At 28.6% G+C, this 23670-nt stretch overlaps 2 protein-coding genes across 2 annotated transcripts; both read left to right on the forward strand.

Moving 5' to 3' along the window:
* Nucleotides 1-1619: 1619 nt before the first annotated feature.
* Nucleotides 1620-13899, forward strand: LOC108775258 (gamma-glutamyltranspeptidase 1). The gene is made up of 11 exons (XM_018541567.1): nucleotides 1620-1667; nucleotides 5244-5391; nucleotides 5845-5969; nucleotides 6119-6258; nucleotides 6557-6789; nucleotides 6911-7071; nucleotides 9107-9330; nucleotides 10065-10260; nucleotides 12129-12294; nucleotides 12879-13025; nucleotides 13607-13899. Exons 1-11 carry the CDS (start codon nucleotides 1660-1662, stop codon nucleotides 13793-13795), a joined length of 1737 nt encoding a protein of 578 aa, XP_018397069.1. The 5' UTR covers nucleotides 1620-1659; the 3' UTR covers nucleotides 13796-13899.
* Nucleotides 13900-19187: 5288 nt separating this feature from the next.
* On the forward strand, nucleotides 19188-23068 carry Npc2b (Niemann-Pick type C-2b). Its single transcript, XM_018541530.1, has 3 exons — nucleotides 19188-19339; nucleotides 22205-22509; nucleotides 22871-23068. The coding sequence occupies exons 1-3, from the start codon at nucleotides 19261-19263 to the stop codon at nucleotides 22952-22954; spliced, it is 468 nt and encodes a 155-aa protein (XP_018397032.1). The 5' UTR covers nucleotides 19188-19260; the 3' UTR covers nucleotides 22955-23068.
* Nucleotides 23069-23670: the final 602 nt, after the last annotated feature.

Here is a 23670-nt window from a genome sequence, read left to right on the forward strand (position 1 = left end):
CATTATATCATTTTTATATTGTATTCTTTATATATTTTTATTTTTATGCTTTATTAACATTGTAAACTTGAAATTTATTTTATAAAAACATCTTATTAATTGCAATGTATAAAGAAATTCGATTTAGACCGACTTTCTTTATACATTGCAAAACACGAGCGAAATCTAATTAATATCATATTATTATGCAATTTATTGTTTAATATGAAAATAATATTTAACAGACATTCTTGCAAGATTTCTCATACATGCTTAAGAGGGAAGACCACCGTGATGAGTTTAAAAAATCGATTTTTTTTGCATTTTTATTCTGCTTGAAGTCTTTAAAATGTGAATAAAAATATGTGTGCGGGCTTGTGCCTCTATGCGCTATGTGTAGCGCTATTTTCTCTTATGAAAGCCTTGTGGCTCGAATATTAATTTGCTATGCTTGATGCAGCGTGTGATAATGCTCGAAGGACCAGTGTTGGCAAGAAGCAACACGAAAACATAGTTGATAATGATACTTATTTAATCTTATTATACTCATGCATGTGCATGCTTGACAATCGTAGAACACAGATGGTGAACTATTGCAAACTTAAACGACTATATAATAAGCGTAAAGAAAAATCATGCTGCTGCATGCTTGGACGAAAACGAACTAGGAAGAAGAAGACGGAAGTGGCGAACGAACAGATACGGAAGCGAACGAACGCAAACGAACGCAGAAACGAACGCTGATAAGCGAACGCTGAGGAGAAGGGGAACGCAGGTAGCGCTCCTTTCAGAAGGAGGGAGCGTAGCAAAGCGAGCGAAAATACAAAAGTGAAAACGTGCATAGCGCGTACAATATGTCTATAAAATATTGTATTAAAATTTATAATAAAATTATAATAATTGTGTAATGGAATAGCAATAGTATGTGGTCAGACGCATCCAGCCGCACACCTGAAAATGCTCTGCGGTTTTTTTTGCTAGCCTATAGGGACTGATATTCGTAAAAACTTATATTCCTTTTTTTATTTACGGAGTTTTAACTTTTTGAATATATGTATTATTAATGTATAAAGATAATTTATGATTTTTAACTTTTTAAATATACTATGTTTTTACTTTTTAAATATACTGTATGTTTTTACTTTTTAAATATACTGGGTTACGTTCCGAAATTCGACTCTGTCAACTCCGAGTATCTTTTATCTTTGTTCGACATTCGGCGAACAACAAAGATAAAAGATACTCAGAGTTGACAGGGTCGAATTTCGGAACGTAACCCAGTATGGATAATAACCTAATAATTCATACAATTTATTAGTTTTTACGAAAAAGCTTTACAAAAATAGCTTTTTTTCAGCCATTATAGTGGTCTTTCGATCCTCTTAATTGCAGGCATCGCATACTCCGTTTTTTAGTTAATCATAATAAGTTTTAATAAAATGGTCAATTTCAAATGATATAATTTACTGTAATCATTTTTTTAAAAACAATAATGAGAACGTTGACTTGAAAAAAAAGACAATCAGACGTTCTTTCGTTTTGGTTTCCGGACGAGCGAGTGGGGATGAATAGATAGAAACGGTATCGTTACTGTTATAAGAGAAACGATCGGTTTAGAGAAACGTTTAGTCAAGGCTGACCGCTCTGTCATGCTCGCTGTGCTACGTTCGCCTGTGCAACATGATTGGGTTGGTATATTTTACTTCTTTATCGTTCCGCGAAGGTGTGGGGCAGCAGGTAAAAATGCTTATTTTGAAAACTTTTGTATATTTTTTTTCTTCTACTGACTGACTCGCTAAATCGTTCGATGTGTTAAAACTCAATGCAAATTCAACGTAAGTGAAAACATAGTTACCGTCCTTGTACGCAATAATTTAAATTGACATTGTGTGAAACGTTTTATTTTTGTAACTTGCAAAATTTGTGATGTTTAAACAGTGCAAACGTGAGTTGTAGCATAAACTTGTGATTTGCGAGAACGTGCTTCTTGAGTGCAATTTTTTAATCCACTATATATATATCTATTTGCTGAGTTATTATATATTTCATATAAATTAATACATATATATATATTAGAAATAAATAAACAAATAAAATATTGGAGATCAAATATTTAGAAGTAATGTTAGATAAATATCGGGATCCATAAAATCAAAGATGCACAACTTTTGTGATTTATTGTGTTTATATTTGTGTATTTATTACCTTTTAATATAAATTGTGGCAGTACAATTTTTTTAAAACGAAAAATCGTTATAAAATATCTCCAAAAAGTATTTAATTTTGATAAGTCGATAATTTGATTTTCTTATTATTATTAATGCATGCAATGCAATTATTATAGTGGAATTAAAAATTCAGATTAAAACAACTTTTATCATGATACTCATTTTCAAAAAAATTTAACGAATTATAGAAATTGATAATTTCCTATAAAAATTTTTGTTAGAGTTACAAGGGATAGAAGAATGCTTGATACTCGAGCGATTAGCAGTGGCGTAATCACGTGCAACTAATACGCCGTGTGCTGCAATCGCATCTACAATGGAATCGTAATTATCGTGTGCACGTAATTGCAATTTTGTTCATTAAGTACTATTTTTAGATAAAAATAAGTAAGATAAAAACAAAAGAGAGAGAGAGAGAGACAGAGTGTGTGTGGAAGGGAGAGAGGAAGAGAGGGAATATTCTTGCTAGACGTGGAAATTTACTTTAATTTTAAACTCAGTTGATCTTGTGCATCGACTGGAATAAAATGTTACGTTCACTGTACAACGATCATTATTCGTTGCTGTATACATACATCTGATACTTCTATTATAATTGCAAAAATGCTTAACTAATTATAGATAATTGCATCCACAATTTATGTGTAAGTATGTTTCCATAGATAGTGCCACATGTTTGTGTCGAGAATGAATACATGAAACCGGTTCGTAAAAAGTATTTTACAAAAAAATTCTCACAACTTTCTAACGAATTTATCATTGAAAGAAGACTATCGTTGAATTTTTTGCAACATTTTTATAATCGTTTCTAGCTACAAATAATACATATATGTATGTGCTTAATTTGAAAATTACTTTTAAATGCTTTTAATCCTTTTAACAAGCCTTTTTTGAAGAAAATTATTTTTGCGTCACTTAAGAATAATATTATTTATTGGTGCATTTATAAATATTCTAGAATTAATTTATGTTGAATTGTTTATAAGTTAATTATATTTATGTAAATACATATACACTATAATATAAACATACAGTTTTTGCAAATTCTGTTAAAAATTTACAATTAACAATCACATTACGTGTTTCTACACACACATACAATCACTCACTCACACATACATACTATTATATATAATTCATCATTTATTCATATTTTAATATTTTTTAATCTAAAGTATACAAAATGAAATACGCCAGCAAGTTACACTGTCGTGCAATTTTTAATTTTACTTCAGTACATTAAACATACCTGTATAATTAACTAAACATATTTTTTTTTATAATTAAACAATCATTATTTAATTTAAAGTTACAAAAGTATATAAAGAAATACGCGTAACGTGTTTTTCAAATATAAAAATATAACTGTCAACACATTGTAATTAATACATTATTTCATTATTGACATTATTGTGTAATATTTTTATGACTATATTTTAAAAAACTTCCTGAGGCAGGTTGATTTATTTTAGTCGATGTTATCGAACGTCGACTGGTAAAAGAAATATTTATCCAATTTTTAAATATTTATTTTATCTGTCTTATTCCCTGATTAAAGTAAAAAAATTACTTTCTTGCTTTATTTACACGTGATATATCTACTACATTAATCCCTTCAAATTTTATCTTTATTGTACGTTCATAATAGAATTAGTAGACTGATAAAGTGCGCAATGATTAAATATTTACAGATCTGTAATATGTTTAATTAAGACTGATTAATTAACCAGTTACAAAATGGGATCTTTGTTTCTTTTAGAGTCATTTTAGACTTATCTCTTAGTCATATCTTGTCACATCTTGAGATTGATAAATTAAAATTATAATTGTAATGATGTTAAGTCCATACGATGCATGACTCTATATTGAATAGTGTACACACGCGTTACGCAATCTCAGGGAATTGTATAGTAAATGTCTTCTGCATGTGTAAATCTGTGATTGCATGATGATAGCTGGACCATGTTCTTGAATTAACGACGGCAATAAAGGTGACAGTAATACGACGTGATCGCATTGATAATGTTGATATCTGTTAAGTGATATCTACGTTTGATTATATTAAGTTTTAAGTCGCGATTCTTATCATACAATCGTAAACATTGTTTATGGAGTGTTTACAAAGGAATCTTATTACTTTATTACTTTATAATTTTAGAAACTTTGTTATTTTATAAATAATTATTACATCTCGTCTAACTGCACGACATTTTAATTTATACAAACGTGCATCACATAGAAATTTTATGTACAAACAGATCTTTTTAACAATGTATATTTCACTTGAAATCTTTACAATATCTATTTATTAATTATATATTGCTACATAGAATTGTTGCATATTGTAAAATTTATATGACTACTTTAATTTATACCATATTAAATAGTGTAAAATGATTTCACATTACATAATGTAATTACAATGCTATGATTGTACTTTGTTGCAACTGATAAACCTTTACAGTAGTGAGGCAGGTGCAAATGCGGTCATGGTAAACTATTAACTGGAGCGTAAAGCAACCATGAGATTGTAACCGAGAGAAGCATCACTATATTCATCACTATTTTATGATCACTATTATTCGGCCTCTTTCATCAGTCACGTACTAATTAGATATGCATCGTAATCATCGACGTCTTATTTTCTATAGGAAAACAATTATATGCACATATATATTCTAATATGGATTTACTCGATTTATTTAAATTTTTTTAGTAATTCTTTATCGTATAATCGAATTTTTTAATTTCAACTTACACATAGCATGAAATTAATATAGTAGAAATAATAAAAGTAGAAACGTTTTTACATATTGTATGCAAATTTTAAATAAAAAATGATATGTAGAATATTACACAAATCAAGTTTGTAATGTTTAAAATTAAAGATTATGATTTTACAATTATGATCGTGGAATGATCACGAATTTTCATGAAATAAACGCGACTTAATTAAATTGGTTCTTAATATGTTATGAAAAGGACAAACAGATAAAAATCTATTTTTAAATATTTATTTTTGCTTGTTTTGTACAGAGTGAGAAAAAAGTTGGTTGCATTCAGCCTGTTGGCCTTCGTACTTGTGGCCATTTTCGTGGTATTAATTGTAATCTTCACGGTCAATTCAAATGTTAAGTGCGGTTCAAAGTTCATCAGTTCTTCTAAATTGGGTCAATATGCGAAGGTAATATTTATTAATCAATAAGTATTAAAAAAGATTAGTTTAATTAAACCATAAAAAAAAATACCCAACATTTGACTTACTTATATACGAAAATATATTTTTGCGAAGGTATTCTCTCTCACTTAGTTAAAATATATAATTTTCCGGGGAAAAAACGTAATTATTTCTAAATACGTAATATTTCTCGAGCTATCAATAATATAGCTAGGAAATTAATTAATATAAAATTTTATTTAAATAACAATAAATAATAAAAATAATGCTATGTGCGTATTTGCTTTAAAAATGTATTTTTATTAAAAAATTGTTATTTTTTAGTAACTACTTTATTTCACTTGTTATTTCGAAAACATTTACTTTGTTTTACATACAGAAAGAAAAAATACGATGTAATATAGTATAATATACATTCAAAAAGTTTTTTCTCACAATTATTGAAATATTTATACACAGGGTGCCGTGACAACAAACGGACAGGAATGTTCAAAAATTGGTGTAGATATCTTATCTAAAAATGGTTCGGCAGTAGACGCAGCAATAGCAGCACTTCTTTGTGAAGGTGTCGCATCTTTGCATAGGTACAATACTTACAATTTTATCTTTTAACTTTCTTTTTTTGATATAAAAAATGTTTCTTGACTTGATAAGATTTACTTAACTTGATGTGACACATGTATTTTGCGAATAAAACATTGATGAGTGATATATTTCTACATTTAATCTAAAGCATGGGACTGGGCGGCGGATTTCTTATGACGATATGGGACGCAAAGAGCAAAACGGCAGATTATCTGGACGCGAGGGAGACCGCTCCGATGAATGCAACAGAAGACATGTTCAATGGCAATGCACATTTATCCATGTATGGTAGGATTTTTTCACAAAACTTACTGATAGATACTTATACATTTACGTCAAAATTGCTTAAAAGTTATATCTATAGTCATTACTGGATGCAACATAACGTTTAACTATAAAATACTCCACTTGTAATAATAGTCCTCTAAGTTAATGTAAACAAGCAAAATGTATGTGTTGTCGAACAGGTGGACTGGCAGTCATTACTAGATGCAACATAACGTTTAACTATAAAATACTCCACTTGTAATAATAGTTCTCTAAGTTAATATAAACAAGAAAAATATGTATGTGTGTTGTCGAACAGGTGGACTAGCAGTTGCTGTCCCAGGTGAACTTATGGGCTATTGGGAAGCATATAAAAAATATGGAAGGATACCATGGCCTGAGTTATTCGAACCCACAATCAAATTGTGCGAAACTGGATCATACGTCAATGATTATCTTGCTGCATATCTGACCGAGAAAGAGCCTATGATAAAGAACGAGAGCAGTTTGGCTGAAATACTTATAAATCCTGAGACTAATAAAACGTGGATCGTAAGTAGCATCTTAATTTTCGGAGTTTTATTTATCTCTTGTTTTCTTTAATCTCTCGCTTTGTCTAGCAAACATCTCTTGGATCAGTAATACTAAGAATTAAATAGAAAAATATTTACAGGCAGGAGATCGAATAAAGAGACCGAAATTGGCAAAGACCTTGAAACTTATAGCGGAAGAGGGTCCCTCCGTGTTTTATAGTGGCAATATTACTGACAAATTAGTCGACGAGATAACTAAGTTTAAAGGAATAATAACGAAACGAGATTTTCAAGCGTACAGGTATGCATTGTTTTTTATTTTTGTGTTTTGAAATATTATGGATGCTTGTAAAGTGCAAAACTGGTTATTTCGGAAAATTTAGATTAAAGACAATTATAAATTAACATATCTTTATTACGCAGTTATTTACAATTTTACGTGAAAACGTTAAAAAAAAAAGAAACATGGGTCACAGTATAGATAAAAATGATGCCGCTGACGATTTGTTGCAACAATGATATTAATACGATAAGACAAGAAAATAGTGTATTGTAATATACAAGGCCATATAGGAGTCAACCGCAGGTTGTTCATGTTGCGAAAAACAATTTACCAGTCGATATATTAAATAAATTTGTACGTTTCTGTTCTAGTTTGAATCATTTTTAACATTAAACTAAAAATGATGTTACTGCAATAATTAAGATACGCTATCACAATATCTTTATTTTTTTCAATCTGTGCGTGGCCATCGTGGAACAGTTATGTGAGGCAAGAATAAGTTTTTCAACACAGTTACAACGCTAAATTGCAATAAAATAACTCAAAATCATCAGGCCAAAGAAGTCACACACAAATAGTAAAAACATCGCAAATCGCACAATAAATACAACTTCATCCATGTAAAAAAAACTCAGTATTGTAACTATGTTGAACAAATTACTCTTGCCTCATAACTGTTCCACGATGGTCATGCACAGATTGAAAGAATGAAGATATTATGATTACGATGCAGTATCTCAATTGTTGAAGTAATATCATTTTTTAGTTTAATGCTAAAGATGACTCAAACTGCAAAAACGTACAAATTTATTTCACATATTGTTTGTTAAATTATTTTTCCTAATATAAACAACCTGTGGTTGACTCCTATGGTCTTGTATATTACATTATTTTCTCTCGTCTTTTTGTATTAATTAAAAGAGTCTATAATTCATAAGTTTATGATAATTTGATTATCTTATACTTTTTAATTAATTATTATTAAGAATATTAATAGAAAACTTACTGAAAAAACTTAATGACAAATTTATTTTTTAAATTACATATTAAAAAATCAGAATATCAGATTGTTAATATAATAATGTTTAATGTTATATTAACAATTATATTCATTCATACCTAATTATTTCATTAATATTAAAATAATGAAATAAAATAGTAACAAAATTTTTCAATCGCAATATTTAGAGCCAATTAAGGGCTGATAAAAAATGTAACAGCAGATTAGATATTGATTTAATAATGATTCGACTAAAACTACTTATATTAAAGAAAACATTAAATTGTGTTCTTTTCTCGATTACACTTTGTTATAAGCATTTTTTTTTTAATAAGTTGATTGCTTACTTAATGACAATAAATGATATAAATACGAGATTAAATGTGACAAATATTATTGAACTAGGACAATACCATAAGAAAACATGCTATTGAGAAAACTGTTAAATTCATAATATCAAATTACTTATATTCAATTTGAGTTATTTTTAATCATTCTACAGGTCGCACTATTGTTCCTACTTAATTTCGCTAATTTAACTAAAATAATGAAGATAAATAATTGAACTAAAAAAAAATATATTAAATTTGCGACTTAAATTTAGTCAATTGTTTATTCAATGTATATGTTAATATAAAACGTTATTTATTTTTAAATTAATCACAGAAACAGATTAATTTACATTTTGACACATTGAAAAAAAAATTATTAAATCTTAATATATATCTCTCGAAAATAGTATTAAGTAAATATTTACCTAGAGAGAGTAAATAAATATTTACTCTATAAAACTATGATATATAGTTAAATCAAATTAACATTTTTTATATGAAATAAATATATGTTTACAGATAATAAATATTTACTTGAAACTATTCAAACAAATATTAAAATTAAGTATATTTTCTTATAGTACACATATTGAAGTTTAAAATGGCAAAATATTATTTAATTCAAGGAATTAGATTACTGTAATATTGCTCTTTTAATACCTAACATAGTATAGTTGTGAGAGTTATAATAGCATATTGATAATGCATGACTACTTTGCAGAGCCATATGGAGAAAGCCGGTTGCATTGAAAATGGGGAACCTGACAATTTACAGTGCTCCGCCGCCAGGTTCAGGCGCAATTCTAACGTTTATAATGAACGTCCTTCGTCGGTTGCTACCGGTCCGTGATGAGAACATAATGTGGCAACGTATAGTGGAGACCTTCAAGTGGGCTTACGCAAGACGAACAGAGCTGGGAGATCCTGAATTTGTAGACGGCATGGGTAAGACCATGGATACGTAATGAGTAACACTTTAACATAATTTCTTGATAATGTGTCTTGAAAAATTATATATGATATAGTAATGTTATATATAAAAGTCTATTTAAAAAGCAATATAGTCAGATAACGCTCTAAAAAGTTCTATATGCAAATGATAAACGATAACAATCTGCTTAGTTTATTGTACAAGGTCCTTAAGAGAATGCTAATCATACATATAACATTGATAGAAATATTAATAGAAAATGTTACGCTTTTTTAAAAGTTAAAACATTTTGAATATTATTAATGCATCAAAAATCTTTTTTATTGATAAAAATGAGTTTTTTCTCACGCTGATATCAATATATGTCATGATAAGTATATGTAAATTAACCACAAGAAAAGAGGAAGAGAGAGAGAGAAAAGAGTTTTTCATATTACTTTAAATATGTATATCATTACGTATTATTCTCTTTAATATCGCGATGTATCTATATGTATATTTTTTTTTCTGAGAATCGTAGCATCAAATGTTTCCAATATAATCATTAATCGGTGTATCATTACATAACGCATTTGATATAACCTGCTGTTTGAAAGACCAGTAATTTCTCTCTCTCTGTATGTGTGTGTGTGTGTGTATGTGTGTGTGTGTGTGTGTTCCAGCATGATTTTCTCTAATATGTTCTTCGAATTTTCCATCCGCCAATTACGAAGCATTTAATACAATGCAATAATTATTTCTTTATTAGATGAGCTGATTACCAATTTAACGTCAAACGATTACGCAGAAATGATAAAAAAGAGGATTAAGGATGATCGCACGAGTCAAGATCCAACAGAATACGGCGCCATCACCGCAACACTCGAGGATGCAGGAACCGCACATGTTTCCGTCCTCGCCCCCGACGGTTCTGCTGTCTCTGTTACATCGACCATCAACCAGGTGTAAGTAAATTTGCGAGTGACAAAGTACTTTAATGGAATTATTAAATCGTGAGTTAATTTATATGGGGTGTCTCACGAGATTTCTCCAATCTCACACAAGAAGGTAGATAGGATCGAAATAAGTACAGAAGTCCTATACTGTTTAGCGAATCTCGCAATATTAATATAGATATTAATTTTTGAAATTGTGTACTAATGAGAGCGCGTTTTGAGAAACGCTCCGGCCGCATGAGGTATAGCCCAGACAGCACAGAACATCCATTGGACATCCAGACTTGGTTTCAAGTCCATACGTCCATGGATTTAGTACGAATGTTTTAAAAACATACGTTATTCAACGTATAAAGTATGTTTACATTTGAACATTTAAAAAATGTTTATCTCATGCAAAAAATTTTCTAAGTCTGCTCGTGACGTATTGCTTTCGTTGACTTGCGAAGTGAACATTTTTTTAAGATCACACGAGGAGTTTTACTTTTGTTACCTCCGGTAACACGAAAATTTATTAAATTAAAGCTTAATTCAGATACGCAACAAGCGACAAGCAACAATAGCTTGCTGCTCGCAATGATAAAAATTAAGAATCATTTTGTTTTCAGTGTGCAAATTTGTCTGGATTGTGGTCTAAAATTTGTTTAATATATTAATTTAGTCCAGTTTTAGTCCATTACATCCTAAAATGGACGTTTTTAAGAAGTCCAAAATGGTAACACTGGATATTCTTAAAACATTTTTTAAATATCCATGGATCTAATCTGAATGTTTTTAATATGTCCAAACGTCCAACATGTACGGTTTAAATACATTTTTTAAACATTACTGTGCTATCTGGGAGGCTCGGCCCATTTTTTCAAACATAGGCTATGTTCGCAACGCGTTAAGCAATCACACTAGCGATTGCGCGGTTATGATTGACGATTGAGATTTACTTTTCAGCCAATCAGAGTAAAGCAATCATCGATTGCTTTACTCTAACTGGTGGAAAAGTCTGGTGGAGCGTTTCTCAAAATGCGCTCTCATTAGTACACAATTTCAAAAATTAATATCTATATTAATATTGCGAGAATCGTTATATGCAGTCAGTATAGGACTTCTGTATTTATTTTGATCCTATCTACCTTCCTGTGCGAGATTGGAGAAGTCTCGCGAGATATCTTGTATACAATTAACTTGTGTAAAATTAACTCAGCTCAGATTAAAAGACTTCTTTTTCTTTTGAAATTTGGCTGTTTAAATTGTATAATAATATTCGAATATTAAATATTCGAATAAATATAACAATCCATTTGTAAAGTGTCAAGCGCATTGAGAAACAAATCGAAATATTCACAAGTAAATTTTATGATGTTTTCTTTAATATTTATTGTTTATAAAAAAATTTGACTGTGATGACAAAATATACACTTCTATGAAATATATTTCACTAATTGTACAAAAATAAAATAGATGGTTTATTTGCTCGAAATAAAATTTTATTTTATATTGAAACAAAAGACTTTATTTTAGTGAAAAAAATATGTTCCATAAATACAATTTTAAGTTTTTTTTTTCAGTAAATACATAATGTTTTAGAATAAAAATATCATACTTTCTATTTCACGATACCGATTCGTTTCTAACAAAAATTTGATTGCTTTACTATAATACTATTTTCACGTATTAACGAGTTAAAAAACAAGGAGAAAGAAATCGATTGAATCGCTTCGCTCCTGAAATACGTTGTTCATTCCTGAAAGTGCGACTTCTATCTATCCTTTAAAAATGAAACGATTCAGTGCGTGTTCGGCAAACACAGACTACTATAAAAATCTTGGGGTGTATAAGACGTAAGATTCTTCGTGCTCTTTATAAATATTTTTATTTAACAGGTTAGGTGCGGTGATACGCTCAGAATCCACCGGTATAATATTTAACGATGAGATGGATGACTTCAGTTCACCTAACATCACCAACGGCTTCGGGCTACCGCCGTCACCGGCGAATTTTATTCGGCCTGGTAAACGGCCGTTGAGTTCGATGTGCCCGTCTATAGTGGTAAGCCATTTCACCGCGAACGTGACCGTCGACAAATTCGCTCGGGAGCTCGAAACTCGGTGAATAACATGTAACAAAACAGTCGCGCGTTTGGTGCGCGTCTCGTGAACGGTTGGAAAACGCGTCTAATGAAACGGCTACAACGAGTTTGCAATTAACCATCGCCAGATAACCATCGATTCCGAGAATTGCTCGGCTCAATGATGTAATTGCAATTCGCAATCGTCACGCGATCGTCCGAAGCGATTCTCTGCGCTGCGTGAAATCTCGCCACAATGTTATTTCTCATGCAATTCGATATATCTGTGTAAAAGCCTTTTTAAATGCTTTTTCAAAATAATCTTGAAGGAATTGAGAGAGAGATATATATATAATATATACCAGTCTTGAACGATTAATTCAAGTTCATTTAATCACACAGTCTTTTGTAGGTCTATCTCATAATATTTCTCATGTAATTCAATCAATATATTTGTGAAAAAATTTGAATTTTTGCAAAATGTTTTTAAAGGACTGAAATGAATGAGACACCAGTCTTGGACGGTTAATTCAAATTTATTTGATTCAATCATACGATCTGTTAGGTAGATCACAAGGGCGACGTACGATTAGTGATTGGTGCAGCCGGTGGCACGAAGATCACGAGTGGCGTGGCGATTGGAATGCTCTTGAATCTCTGGTATGATTACGACATAAAAGAAGCGATTGATGCGCGGAGGCTTCATCATCAAGTGAGTATGAGCTATAATATGAACATTTAAATTTGGAAAAGTAATTCTATAATTGAAAACAAAGTTTTCTTTGTGCCATTACAATTAATTCGTCTTTTAATTTCCTAATGATAGTTTAAAAAATTGTAACTAAAATATATCTCTGAATTATTATTTTAAAAATTATTAAATTTTATATGTTAAAATCATTTAAAACAAAAAATAGGAAAGATTTTTAAAGAACATATTGATAAAGGATGGTTTTAGTAAAATTGTTATTCAAATATATTTTTATAATTATTATTTAATTAATTGAAGATAAAAGATAGATTAAAAATTTTATCATAATTTGTATTTACTACAAATTTTTCTTGTATAATCAATTATATTATAATTCACACACACTATGCATATGCTTCGATATATTTTTTCCTGGAAAAATTATTTAATAGCTTTTATTATGTAAGAAATTTTATTAATATGTAATCAGACAAATGAATAAACTTCATTTATCAAACGTTAAATGTAAACCATTAAATGGGAAACGCTATTATTATATATATTTATTGATGATATTTGAGGAAACTATTAAACAATTGCAGCTGCTGCCGATGAATATCCAAAATGAGAAAAATTTTTGCCAAGTCACCTTAGATTATTTAAAAAAGATCGGACACAACATCACCACTTTCAGCGGAATTGGTAGTGCGATTACGGCTATATCCAAAGAAAATGGATTTATAACAGCAAACTCGGATTATCGTCGACAAGGAACTACAGCAGGATTATAAAAATTATTGTATAGGATCCGCACGGATGACTTTGTAACGTAAGGAAATTTGATTCTTCTTTGCGTTACTGTAATTTTTCTTAAATTGTAGTAACAATTGTAATTTAGGCATACAATTTCTGACAAATGCTCTCTACATAGCGTGGAAATTTTGTCACTTTTTATTTAGAAAAAATGCAAGAATAATGTACTTTACAAATTACGAAGTTATCCACAGGATTGTATGTGATTAGATAATTGTGTAAATAAAATTTTTACTTTTAATGTTATAACTTTAAGAAACAATTTATGTATTTCAAATTGAAATCGTTGGCATGTATGCCAATTAAAATACGTGCCGATTCAAAATATAAAGTTTTGAAATGAATATGATACCTTTTATACTTGGCTGTAAATACTTAAAAATTGTAATTGCGTATATAATATTTATTTATTATTATATTTCATCGATTATCGTTTCTCTGTACATATCATATCTCATAATATTTCACACGTGATTTAAATATATGAAAATGTTTCCACACTTTTTGTGTTAAGTGCAATTAAATTTTAAATGTCTTAAACTATGTTTTTCTATTTTAAACGAAAGATAACATACCTGTAAATGATAAAATAGAATTCTATTCTTGATAATGCAGGCGACATGATAATACTGCTGCAATGTGAGAGTCATGCAATTGTATAATGTAAAATAACATCGCATTATTAAAATGAAAAAAATTAATTATAATGCTTAGACAAATAATGAATTTTTATTCTGAAATTAAAATCATATTACAAAACTGAAGACAAATAAGATAATAAAGTTAAAATTAAATAAGAAAATAAAAGACCCTCAATATAAAAAAAATAACAATTGTGTGATATTAAAGGCGATAAGGGTCAACAAGTAAATGACATTTGAAAACTAAATTATAATAAACATTAATAAATACTAAATAACAAATTTAATAAAGCTAACAAATAAAATATACATATATGCTTTTTACATGTTTTGGCTTTAAGTTTAAGTCCTCTTCAGATATAATACAAAAAAATGTGTATTATATCTATGAGATATTGTATCTTGCGATACATTATTAGTATCTTCACTGCATACACTTGTTTTTTTTTGTATTATATCTGAAGAGGACTTAAACTTAAAGCCGAAACATGTAATAAGCATATGTATTTTATTTATTAGCTTTATTAAATTTGTTATTTAGTATTTATTAATGTTTATTATAATTTAATTTTCAAATGTCACTTACTTGTTGACTCTTATTGCCTTTAATATCACACAATTGTTATTTTATAATAAAGTTATGCGAATACGATATACTTCTACATATTGTTGAAAGAAACAATGTAATAAAATTTATTTTTTATTAATTACTAATTGTTGTCATTATATTATATATAATTAATGTAAATTTTTCTTATACAAGTTAATGTAAATTACATAATTTAAATTTATTTCAGGATACTAATAATTAAAATTAGTCATAATTATTGCACATAAAAATAAGTGGAAAGTTATTAATACTGACATTTAATCAAATTAATATTATACTCTTTTAAGTTATGTTTTTCAATAATCTGCAGCATTTTCATAATTATGCTCTGATAAACACGTGCTGGTATTTACCATCCTTAAAATTTTATAGTGACAGGATTTATAATTATTTTGCAATTGAAACAGATTTTGTGATAAACAAAACATTGCTTGTGTATAAAATTTAGTACAAATTTTCAAATTACCAAACCAGCAAATTAACATTTACAGTCATTAATTACGCAACATTAATTATGCATTTCTTGACATGTATTTGTAAAGTTTACGGTTTTTTAAAAATCAACAAATGATTCGATGAAATAAACAAATAAAATTATGTAAATGAGATATATTTTCATTTGTCAGAACAAACAATTTCAACATTTTCGGATAAAAATCTGATTATCATCAGGATAAGTTCAATTGAAAATTAAATTTCAATTCAAAAAGAAAATAAGAAATTATGGTATATTTATAGTTTTCAAATACAATTTATTTCTAAAAAAAACTTGTGTAGCAATTTATAATTCAGATCAAAAGAATCAACAGGAACTCTTTCTTCAACTCAAGGTTACTGCCGCTATAATTAGTATTCTCTTTAGATTTCTACCTTAACCATTGCACTTGGTGTTCGTCTGGAATTTAAAATTCGAAATTCCGACCATTTGTACATGACCTTCGTTGACGTCAGTATTAATACCGGAATGTATTTCTTCCGCATTTACATCATATCGGAACGAATTTTAAAACGGACGAGTTTTTTATTTGCAACAAGACAATTTTTCATGCACTGACTGCAAATGTTCTTTTTTTTTACAATTAATGCGATCTTTTCTATATATAAAATATGTCCTTTAGCTGAATCCATCTGTTTTAAACTGTTTAATCTTCTGATACAGTCTATCTTCGAAATAAAGCAAATCACAGATAAAGATTACTAGAAAGTAAAAAAAGTACAGATTTTTTAACTTTTGATCAACTAATAAAAGAGATAAAAACGTTTATCATCACGCAGGAACAATTCTAAAAAAGTTTCATAACTGTTCTGACTCACTCTGATCATTCTGTCAGCTTGACAAGATAATTCGCAGTAACACCGCACATTGACCAACGTTGTACTTCCATCTCGCAGAACATACTACGTATAATACATATGATACAAAATAACATTGCGGATCACGGTAGTATTTGATTGGTCTGTCTGACGTATAAGAGAGCTGTTTTACCATTGAAAGTTTCTCATGAGTCATCAGACATCGACCGTGAGACAGATTTGCATATTCAATTATTATTTTTTGTGGAGCGGATTCTTTCAAGAATAGATACATTATAAAGTCCATGTATCCCTGATATGATAAATTCACGAGCATAAATTGAGCAATTCAACAGAGTCTTAATCTGAAAATTCCGATTGTGATTATCCTTATATCACCGATATCACATTATACACTGCAGAAAAACAAAAAGAGAAGCGGTGTTGTTATTGTCCGATTATCAAACAAAGCGTATGCGAGCGAGTTCGTGTGATTTTATGTCGGACTTTCTCGTTTCAGCCGTGTCTAATTTCGACGAAATACATTGTTCGATATGATATCAACATGGCAGTAATTTGAAGAGTATGCGGTTTACGGGAGTTAATCGAGATCTCCGTTTACTATTGAAAATAAGGAGACTTGTCCAGCCGCAGAGAAAGAGAGGGAAAGAGAAAGAAGGAAAGGGACGAAATGGTAGACAAAGATTCTTAATTTCCGGTGCTTTGTTCTTGTGACCATGGTAGTTCGTTTCATTTCCGTTTCGTTGTGCCGAGGTAAACGAAGTCAGAAAAAAGGAGATACCAAACATTATGAAGAGCGGTCGCTGTTACGATTAAAGCACGGAACGTTCGTATGCATACCTATGATTGTTGAATTATTTATTGTACGCATTTAATGTAAGAATCGATAATTAATTCTAGAATATAAATCATAATATCTTAAAATACATTTAATGTATAAAATGGTTGTATAAAATCTGGTTTCTTAAAAAACGTCTTAAATAAAAATTGAAAAAATTTTGTAAATATTATGCTATATTGTACGCGTTATTTTTATAGTGTAATCTAATTTTAATAACTTTAAAATTATGCCAAAGATATTTGAAAAACAAGAATAAGAAGAATGAAGATAAATTGTGTATGTTGCTCGCGTGTGCGAGTAAAACTTAAAAAAAAATCCTATAAATATTAATCAGCTATCAACGTGTTCTTTTTAAAGCGTCACTCTTATTATATCATGTACTTAAAAAAAAATGGAATTTATTAAAAATATTGTATCCATTGTTGCTTCCAACATATTCTTTCAAGAACTCAAAAACTTTGTGTTACATCTGATGTTTTCGCTATTAATTAAATACGTAGATTGCTCTGAAAGTTTCCGTAAGATGGTATTAGGCGTCGTGTTACATTAAAACTGTTGATATGTAACTTTATTTTATCTTTTAATGGCACTTTTGCCTTTGACGCATCAACATTCATTCGTTTACCATGAGACATATTCAAAGTTAAATCGCTTTCGGAAGAAAACGAATTTATCACGAGAAGATTATCGCATGATTTTGTGGAAACTTTTGGAGCAATCCTAGTATAGCATTTTTACATATTATTCTATATTTTTAATATCAAAACATGATGTATCATACTGTTTATCATGATACATATAACCTGTCTCGCAAATAATTGTAACACCAATAAGCGTTCTTCCGATTTTAATCTTCTATACGTTTTCGTTAGTGATATAATTTTAATTAACACCATCCTCGCTTCGAAGTCTACAACAAATAATTTTTACGAGTACAACCAAAACAGACTTTCATCAAATTATAGTCATTTATTTGTTCCGAGCCTTTTTGTTAATATACTTAATTATTATTAAAACAGACTTTTCATAACATTGTTTTTTTCACAAGTTAGTAAGATTAAATATTTTTTTAACTATATATATGTGAATGTTAATAACTAATATAATAAATTTATCAAACGACTAATAAAATAAACTTATTAGCGATAGTAATCTTCATTATAAGTCAATATTTATCTCTGTTACAAAGTGAATGTCTTTATCAAATATTACATTGTATAACCAAAACTATTATAAATATCATACGTGTATGTAAAAATAAATAAGAAAATAAATAAATAATGTAAATAAATAACAAAATAAGGAAACTTAAACAAAATCAATATATTATTATTTAATAATAACAATAATTTACAATAATTTATTGAATAATAATAATATAAATAATATGTTATATTAATAAGAGAAAAATGTGTTACATTAATACGTATTACCTCTGTTAATAAAATTTTAGAAACATTTATTTTTAGTTATAATAGATTCCTTATATTAATAATGGTTATAAGTAAACTCACTTATAATTAACCTGTTTACTATTTATTTAATTTATGTATGAGATCATATTATTCTGTGTTTTTATTTTTTTTATTAATTCCTTTGATTAAGCTTTAATATGAATATAGATCTAAAAAAACTTTTTCACAGTGAGACTTTATAAAAACATACACTGTTTTGAAATGAATATGCAAACTTTGATAATTTTGTTTCCTTATCCCTTTTCTTTATGATAATACCTAATAGATTCATACGATATCCGATGACGATGATGTGATATTCAATAAAATAATTCGGTTTTAGTCAGTAACATTTTTGTCTTTAGAAAACAAATTCTATTGGATATTGAACGTCGTACGTCGGATGTCGTGCGCTGTGTGAATCCATACGTAAGCAGGAGTTTTTATACGGCGCAACGGTATAGGCACCTGTGATCGCGTTCGAGTTACAGTCGTCAGTCGAGAGCCGGAGTTGGGTCTGATCAGACCCACATCACCTCTGACGAGGTTTTTTGAACGGAAAAGTAGAAACACTTTCACCGGGATGCTGAGGGAAACGATTCTCGTTTTCGCGGCGCTCATTCTGTTTGCCAATGCCACGATAGTCAATCACTGCGACTCTGGTAAGTTAAATACAAATGTATAAATATTATAAAAATACATTAACATATTGAAACACAGTTTTTAGTTTTTAATAAATTACGTTTAAAATGCGAAACATTTCTGCAATAATATTCATTGCTTTTCCTATATAATTATGTAAGATAACTTATTTATTCATGTAGTACCGTAGTTACGTAAATATACCGACGAGTTGACAAACGAAAATTTGCTAGATTATAACTAAATTATCAATAATAATATTGTCATTTTAAATATGCGCAAAACAAAATTTTCAGTAAAGCGTTATTTAAAAGATTTGCGGAAATAATTATCAAATTTACTTTTAATGTACTAAGAGTTATGATCGTCTTTTAATGTTACTGGAAAAGTTACAGAGATCTCAGTTACTTATTTAAAATTAAAACTGCTTCTCTTTACGTGAAAGGATTCGTCGATATCATTAAGTATCTTCATGAAACTTTCTCGACGTTGCATTGCGTCAAAATTTATTATACAGAATGTTCTAAAACATTTGGTCAAAGTTTACCGATTTTTTTACTTGCATTTTTAAAAATGTTATAACTGTATATTAAGTATTATAGGTGAATATTTTTATTTAAAGTTTCCAAGAAGAACAAATAATCCTTTATTTCTTAAAAACTTTATAAAAAATTAAATATGGTTTATCGTTAGGATTATATGTTTCATGAAAATTCTTTACAAAAATCAACATAGGGATAAAAGTAAGAATAAAAATGAAAGAATCTGGTCATAGTTCGTTGTCAAGGATAGGCAAACTAAAATACAATATATCTTATCAATAGACACATACCATGATATTGTATTGTACATTCCAAGCTAAATTAGACATCTTGTTTTTATTTTTAATAGTATTTTTAGATTTCTCGTTACTGATTCATTAGCAATAAAAATATTTTTTATATAATATTATTTATTTAAATGTTAAAATTTTTTCCATAATTTAACTCTTACTTAACGTATAATTTTTCTACAGAATATACTGGCAAAGTTTTATCATATATGTACTTTAGAATATTCTGATGGAAATGAGGGACTGTTGCAATATATTTTCGATATTTAAATTTTTGTTGTGACATATTGTATACTATGTAATATTGGACGTATAATTTTATCTTATTATTCTTTCAAAGATCTTACAAGTATTTCTCAGCAGAAATGTATTATTCGTAATTATACGATAAATAGTTGATGCTGGAAATAAAATTTTTTTTTCATTGAGTTATGAGAAAAAATTATTTTTAAATTTATTATACGAGTGAAACATCAAATAATTTTATCGAAGATTGCTTCTCATACTCGTGGTAGAAACTATAATTAGTGTTCCCATAATTTTATTGTCAAATAATAATGTTGCGCTTAATGACTCCTAATTATTAAAGATATGTGAACGAGCCAACAAGTATAGTTTTATTATTAATACCTATATAATTGCTTACAAGAAATATAATTGACACATGGTGAAAGTGAGTGGAATACTAACTTATACGTTAATTTACAATTGATTTGTTTTACCGTTAGAATTTCAATGCTAAATTAGAAATTTTGCATCGTACAGTTATGTTAGTTTTATGTAGTTTAAATTGTAGTTAGTGTAGTTTAAAATTTTGCGTTGATTTTAAAATAAAAAATAAATATTATGATTTGCGCGTGTACAAGTACATAAACAAAGTCTCTTCTGTACGTTCGAAGTATAGTAAACAAAATAACAGGAAAGAACATAATATAGATAGATCGATTTGTGAATACACCGTTAAAACTGTAGTTTCTTTAAAGAAGTTAGACTAAAGATATTATGTTACTGATACTAAATACGACAATTACGCATGCTGATAACACGTTCATTTTGCGTTCATTTTGCACATTTTCAACGTGGACGTATATTTTATACTCGTAAAATATATTTATTGAATTATTTTTTTCAGCTGAAATATTTATTTCTCTGTATGTGTGTGTGTGTGTGTTCGATTCATTGTATGCTTAAATGGATTGTTGCATTGCAACAATGTAAGTGTACATGATTAAAAAAAAATTATATATTCTCAAAAAGATCATTTTTATAAAGAATACACAAGAAAAATTAAAATCACACAGTCATGTTTGTATGAGTACAATTTACATTCGTCTTATTGTCTAGAATTTCTTACTGACCAGCTGTCTAGTCATTTTAGCAGTAACCTTCAAGATCATGACGGATCAATCATAATCATAAAAAGCAAACGTGTCATCATCTTTCAATCGGAATAAACTTATATTGTTTTTTTTTTCTTACGACATGCTTTTCAAATTGAAGACTTAAAGAGAATTTATTATTAATGCCGAGTTATTGATTGATGTGTAATTGTCTGCTTTTATGAGATGAATTAATCTAGCACTCTAGTAAAAATCTATTAATATCGATGTCTAATAAATTAAAAAAAATTTTTAAGAATATCTATATTAGTGCGAATAGATATCGTACGATAACTATACGATACGTTCGTCTTTATATATTCTTTATTATTCATTCTCTCTTACTTTACATTCTCAAATACTGCACTGGGACTCTCGCTGAAGATAAAATATTTCAAGGCAATCAACTTTATAAAAACCGTACAATTTTTTGTTCTCGTTCATCCTTTATATTTTTTACATAAAATGTGTCTATATGTATATTCCTCAAACAAAGAGCATGCGAAATATTACTTTAACGTCAAATTAAATTGTCTTTTGTGAATAAAATAATCACGTTTAATTAATGTGATTTACGTAATCGAATAATTTGAAATCAAACTATGTGAAGACTCAACAGGTATAAATTATATCCATATATTGATCGAATAACGATTTATGATTTATGATTTTAGACGTCCCATTCGAAGATGCCAATCAGATCAGTATATCCGGCTGCGACAAGCCTGAGTGTTCGTTAAAACAGGGAACGACTATCACCATAGAAATGAAACTTGTGCCTAACAGAGATATTCAGAGTGTGACTAATAATGTGAACGGGATTCTTGCTAGTGTGCCTCTACCATTTGTAGGCGTTGATGGAACAAATGCTTGTGATAATATTTACGACGCTGATGGTAAAGCTGTCGGTTGTCCCTTGAAGAAAGGCGAACAGTATATGTATAAAAACAGTTTCCCTATTCTATCAATATATCCCAGGGTAATCTTGTAAACTATGAAAATTTAAAAAAAGACTCATAATTGCGCATATTTATTAATAATTAAATATATATGTATAATAAGACAGCATATAATATACAATATAATATACAACGTTAATTTGAGATTGAGACCACAAATTGGAAATTAACCAATTAGAAAAAAGAAAATCAACATCGAGTTAGGTAACTTTGTTGTAATTGGTCAAATTCCAATCTAATTTCAATCTTTAGTCCGATACCGGTTTAAGAATAACTGAACGATGATAATACATCTCTTCCCTTTAATTATGCGCAATTTGTTTCTTTCGTAACTTGACTTCAATCTGTTGCCACAAATGTTTATTATAACTTTGCTTACAGATTCCAGTAACCGTACGTTACGCATTGCGAGAAGGAACTGACAGAATTATATGCTTCGAAGTACCATCGAGAATTACAAAATAAAATGCTTCGTTTTGTTGATTTCGGCATATTAGAATTAAAAGTCGTAGTGCACGTAGTCAATGTAACTCCGAGCTTATGTAATTTAATCGGCTGACATTATGTAGAACTGTATGGAAACAATCCTTTCAATATAGAATATTGTGATGTATAAAATATAATTTTTTAATAAACTAATTTTCTTTTTTAATCAAAATATCATCTTACTTACTTTATTTATTTTCTCACATTAAATTTTAATAATATTTCTGTCAGAGATAAAATTATTCGAGATAAAATTGCCTGAAAATTAACGAAGACACTTTTATAGACAAATTATTAATGAGAACATTTATTAAACTAATTACTAGCAATACTAAATTTTTAAATATCTTTATAATTGACAATTGTTAAATATTTGAAATCCTTTATGAGATCGAGCCACTATAATCAAGTAAACTATATAATATGAGTAACTTCCACTCTCTAATGATTAAATAATAATAAATAGTTATAAATATTATATATTATAACATTTTAAATTTTATGGTAAGTAACACAAGTAATGGATATTTAGTAATGGATATTTGAAAATAATTAAAGAACTTTAATTTGACCGATCATTGATATCCAAACAGCACACAGTAACGTTTCAAAAATGTATGTATATGTATTTAAAATATATGTACATGTTGAACGTTTTGGAAACATTTAGTGTTACTATTCTGAATTTCTTAAAA

The sequence above is a fragment of the Cyphomyrmex costatus genome, unplaced genomic scaffold (genome assembly GCF_001594065.2).
Source record: "Cyphomyrmex costatus isolate MS0001 unplaced genomic scaffold, Ccosl1.0 scaffold29, whole genome shotgun sequence".
NCBI lineage: Eukaryota > Metazoa > Arthropoda > Insecta > Hymenoptera > Formicidae > Cyphomyrmex > Cyphomyrmex costatus.

Bases quoted from the DNA above. Each gene is read 5' to 3' on its own strand.
- Npc2b (XM_018541530.1), top strand. From the start codon at position 19,261: ATGCTGAGGGAAACGATTCTCGTTTTCGCGGCGCTCATTCTGTTTGCC. The intron at 19,340-22,204 runs GTAAGTTAAATA...TTATGATTTTAG, and splicing joins AGTCAATCACTGCGACTCTG to ACGTCCCATTCGAAGATGCC. The intron at 22,510-22,870 runs GTAATCTTGTAA...CTTTGCTTACAG, and splicing joins TTCTATCAATATATCCCAGG to ATTCCAGTAACCGTACGTTA.
- LOC108775258 (XM_018541567.1), top strand. The intron at 6,259-6,556 runs GTAGGATTTTTT...GTTGTCGAACAG, and splicing joins TGCACATTTATCCATGTATG to GTGGACTAGCAGTTGCTGTC. The intron at 6,790-6,910 runs GTAAGTAGCATC...AAATATTTACAG, and splicing joins AGACTAATAAAACGTGGATC to GCAGGAGATCGAATAAAGAG.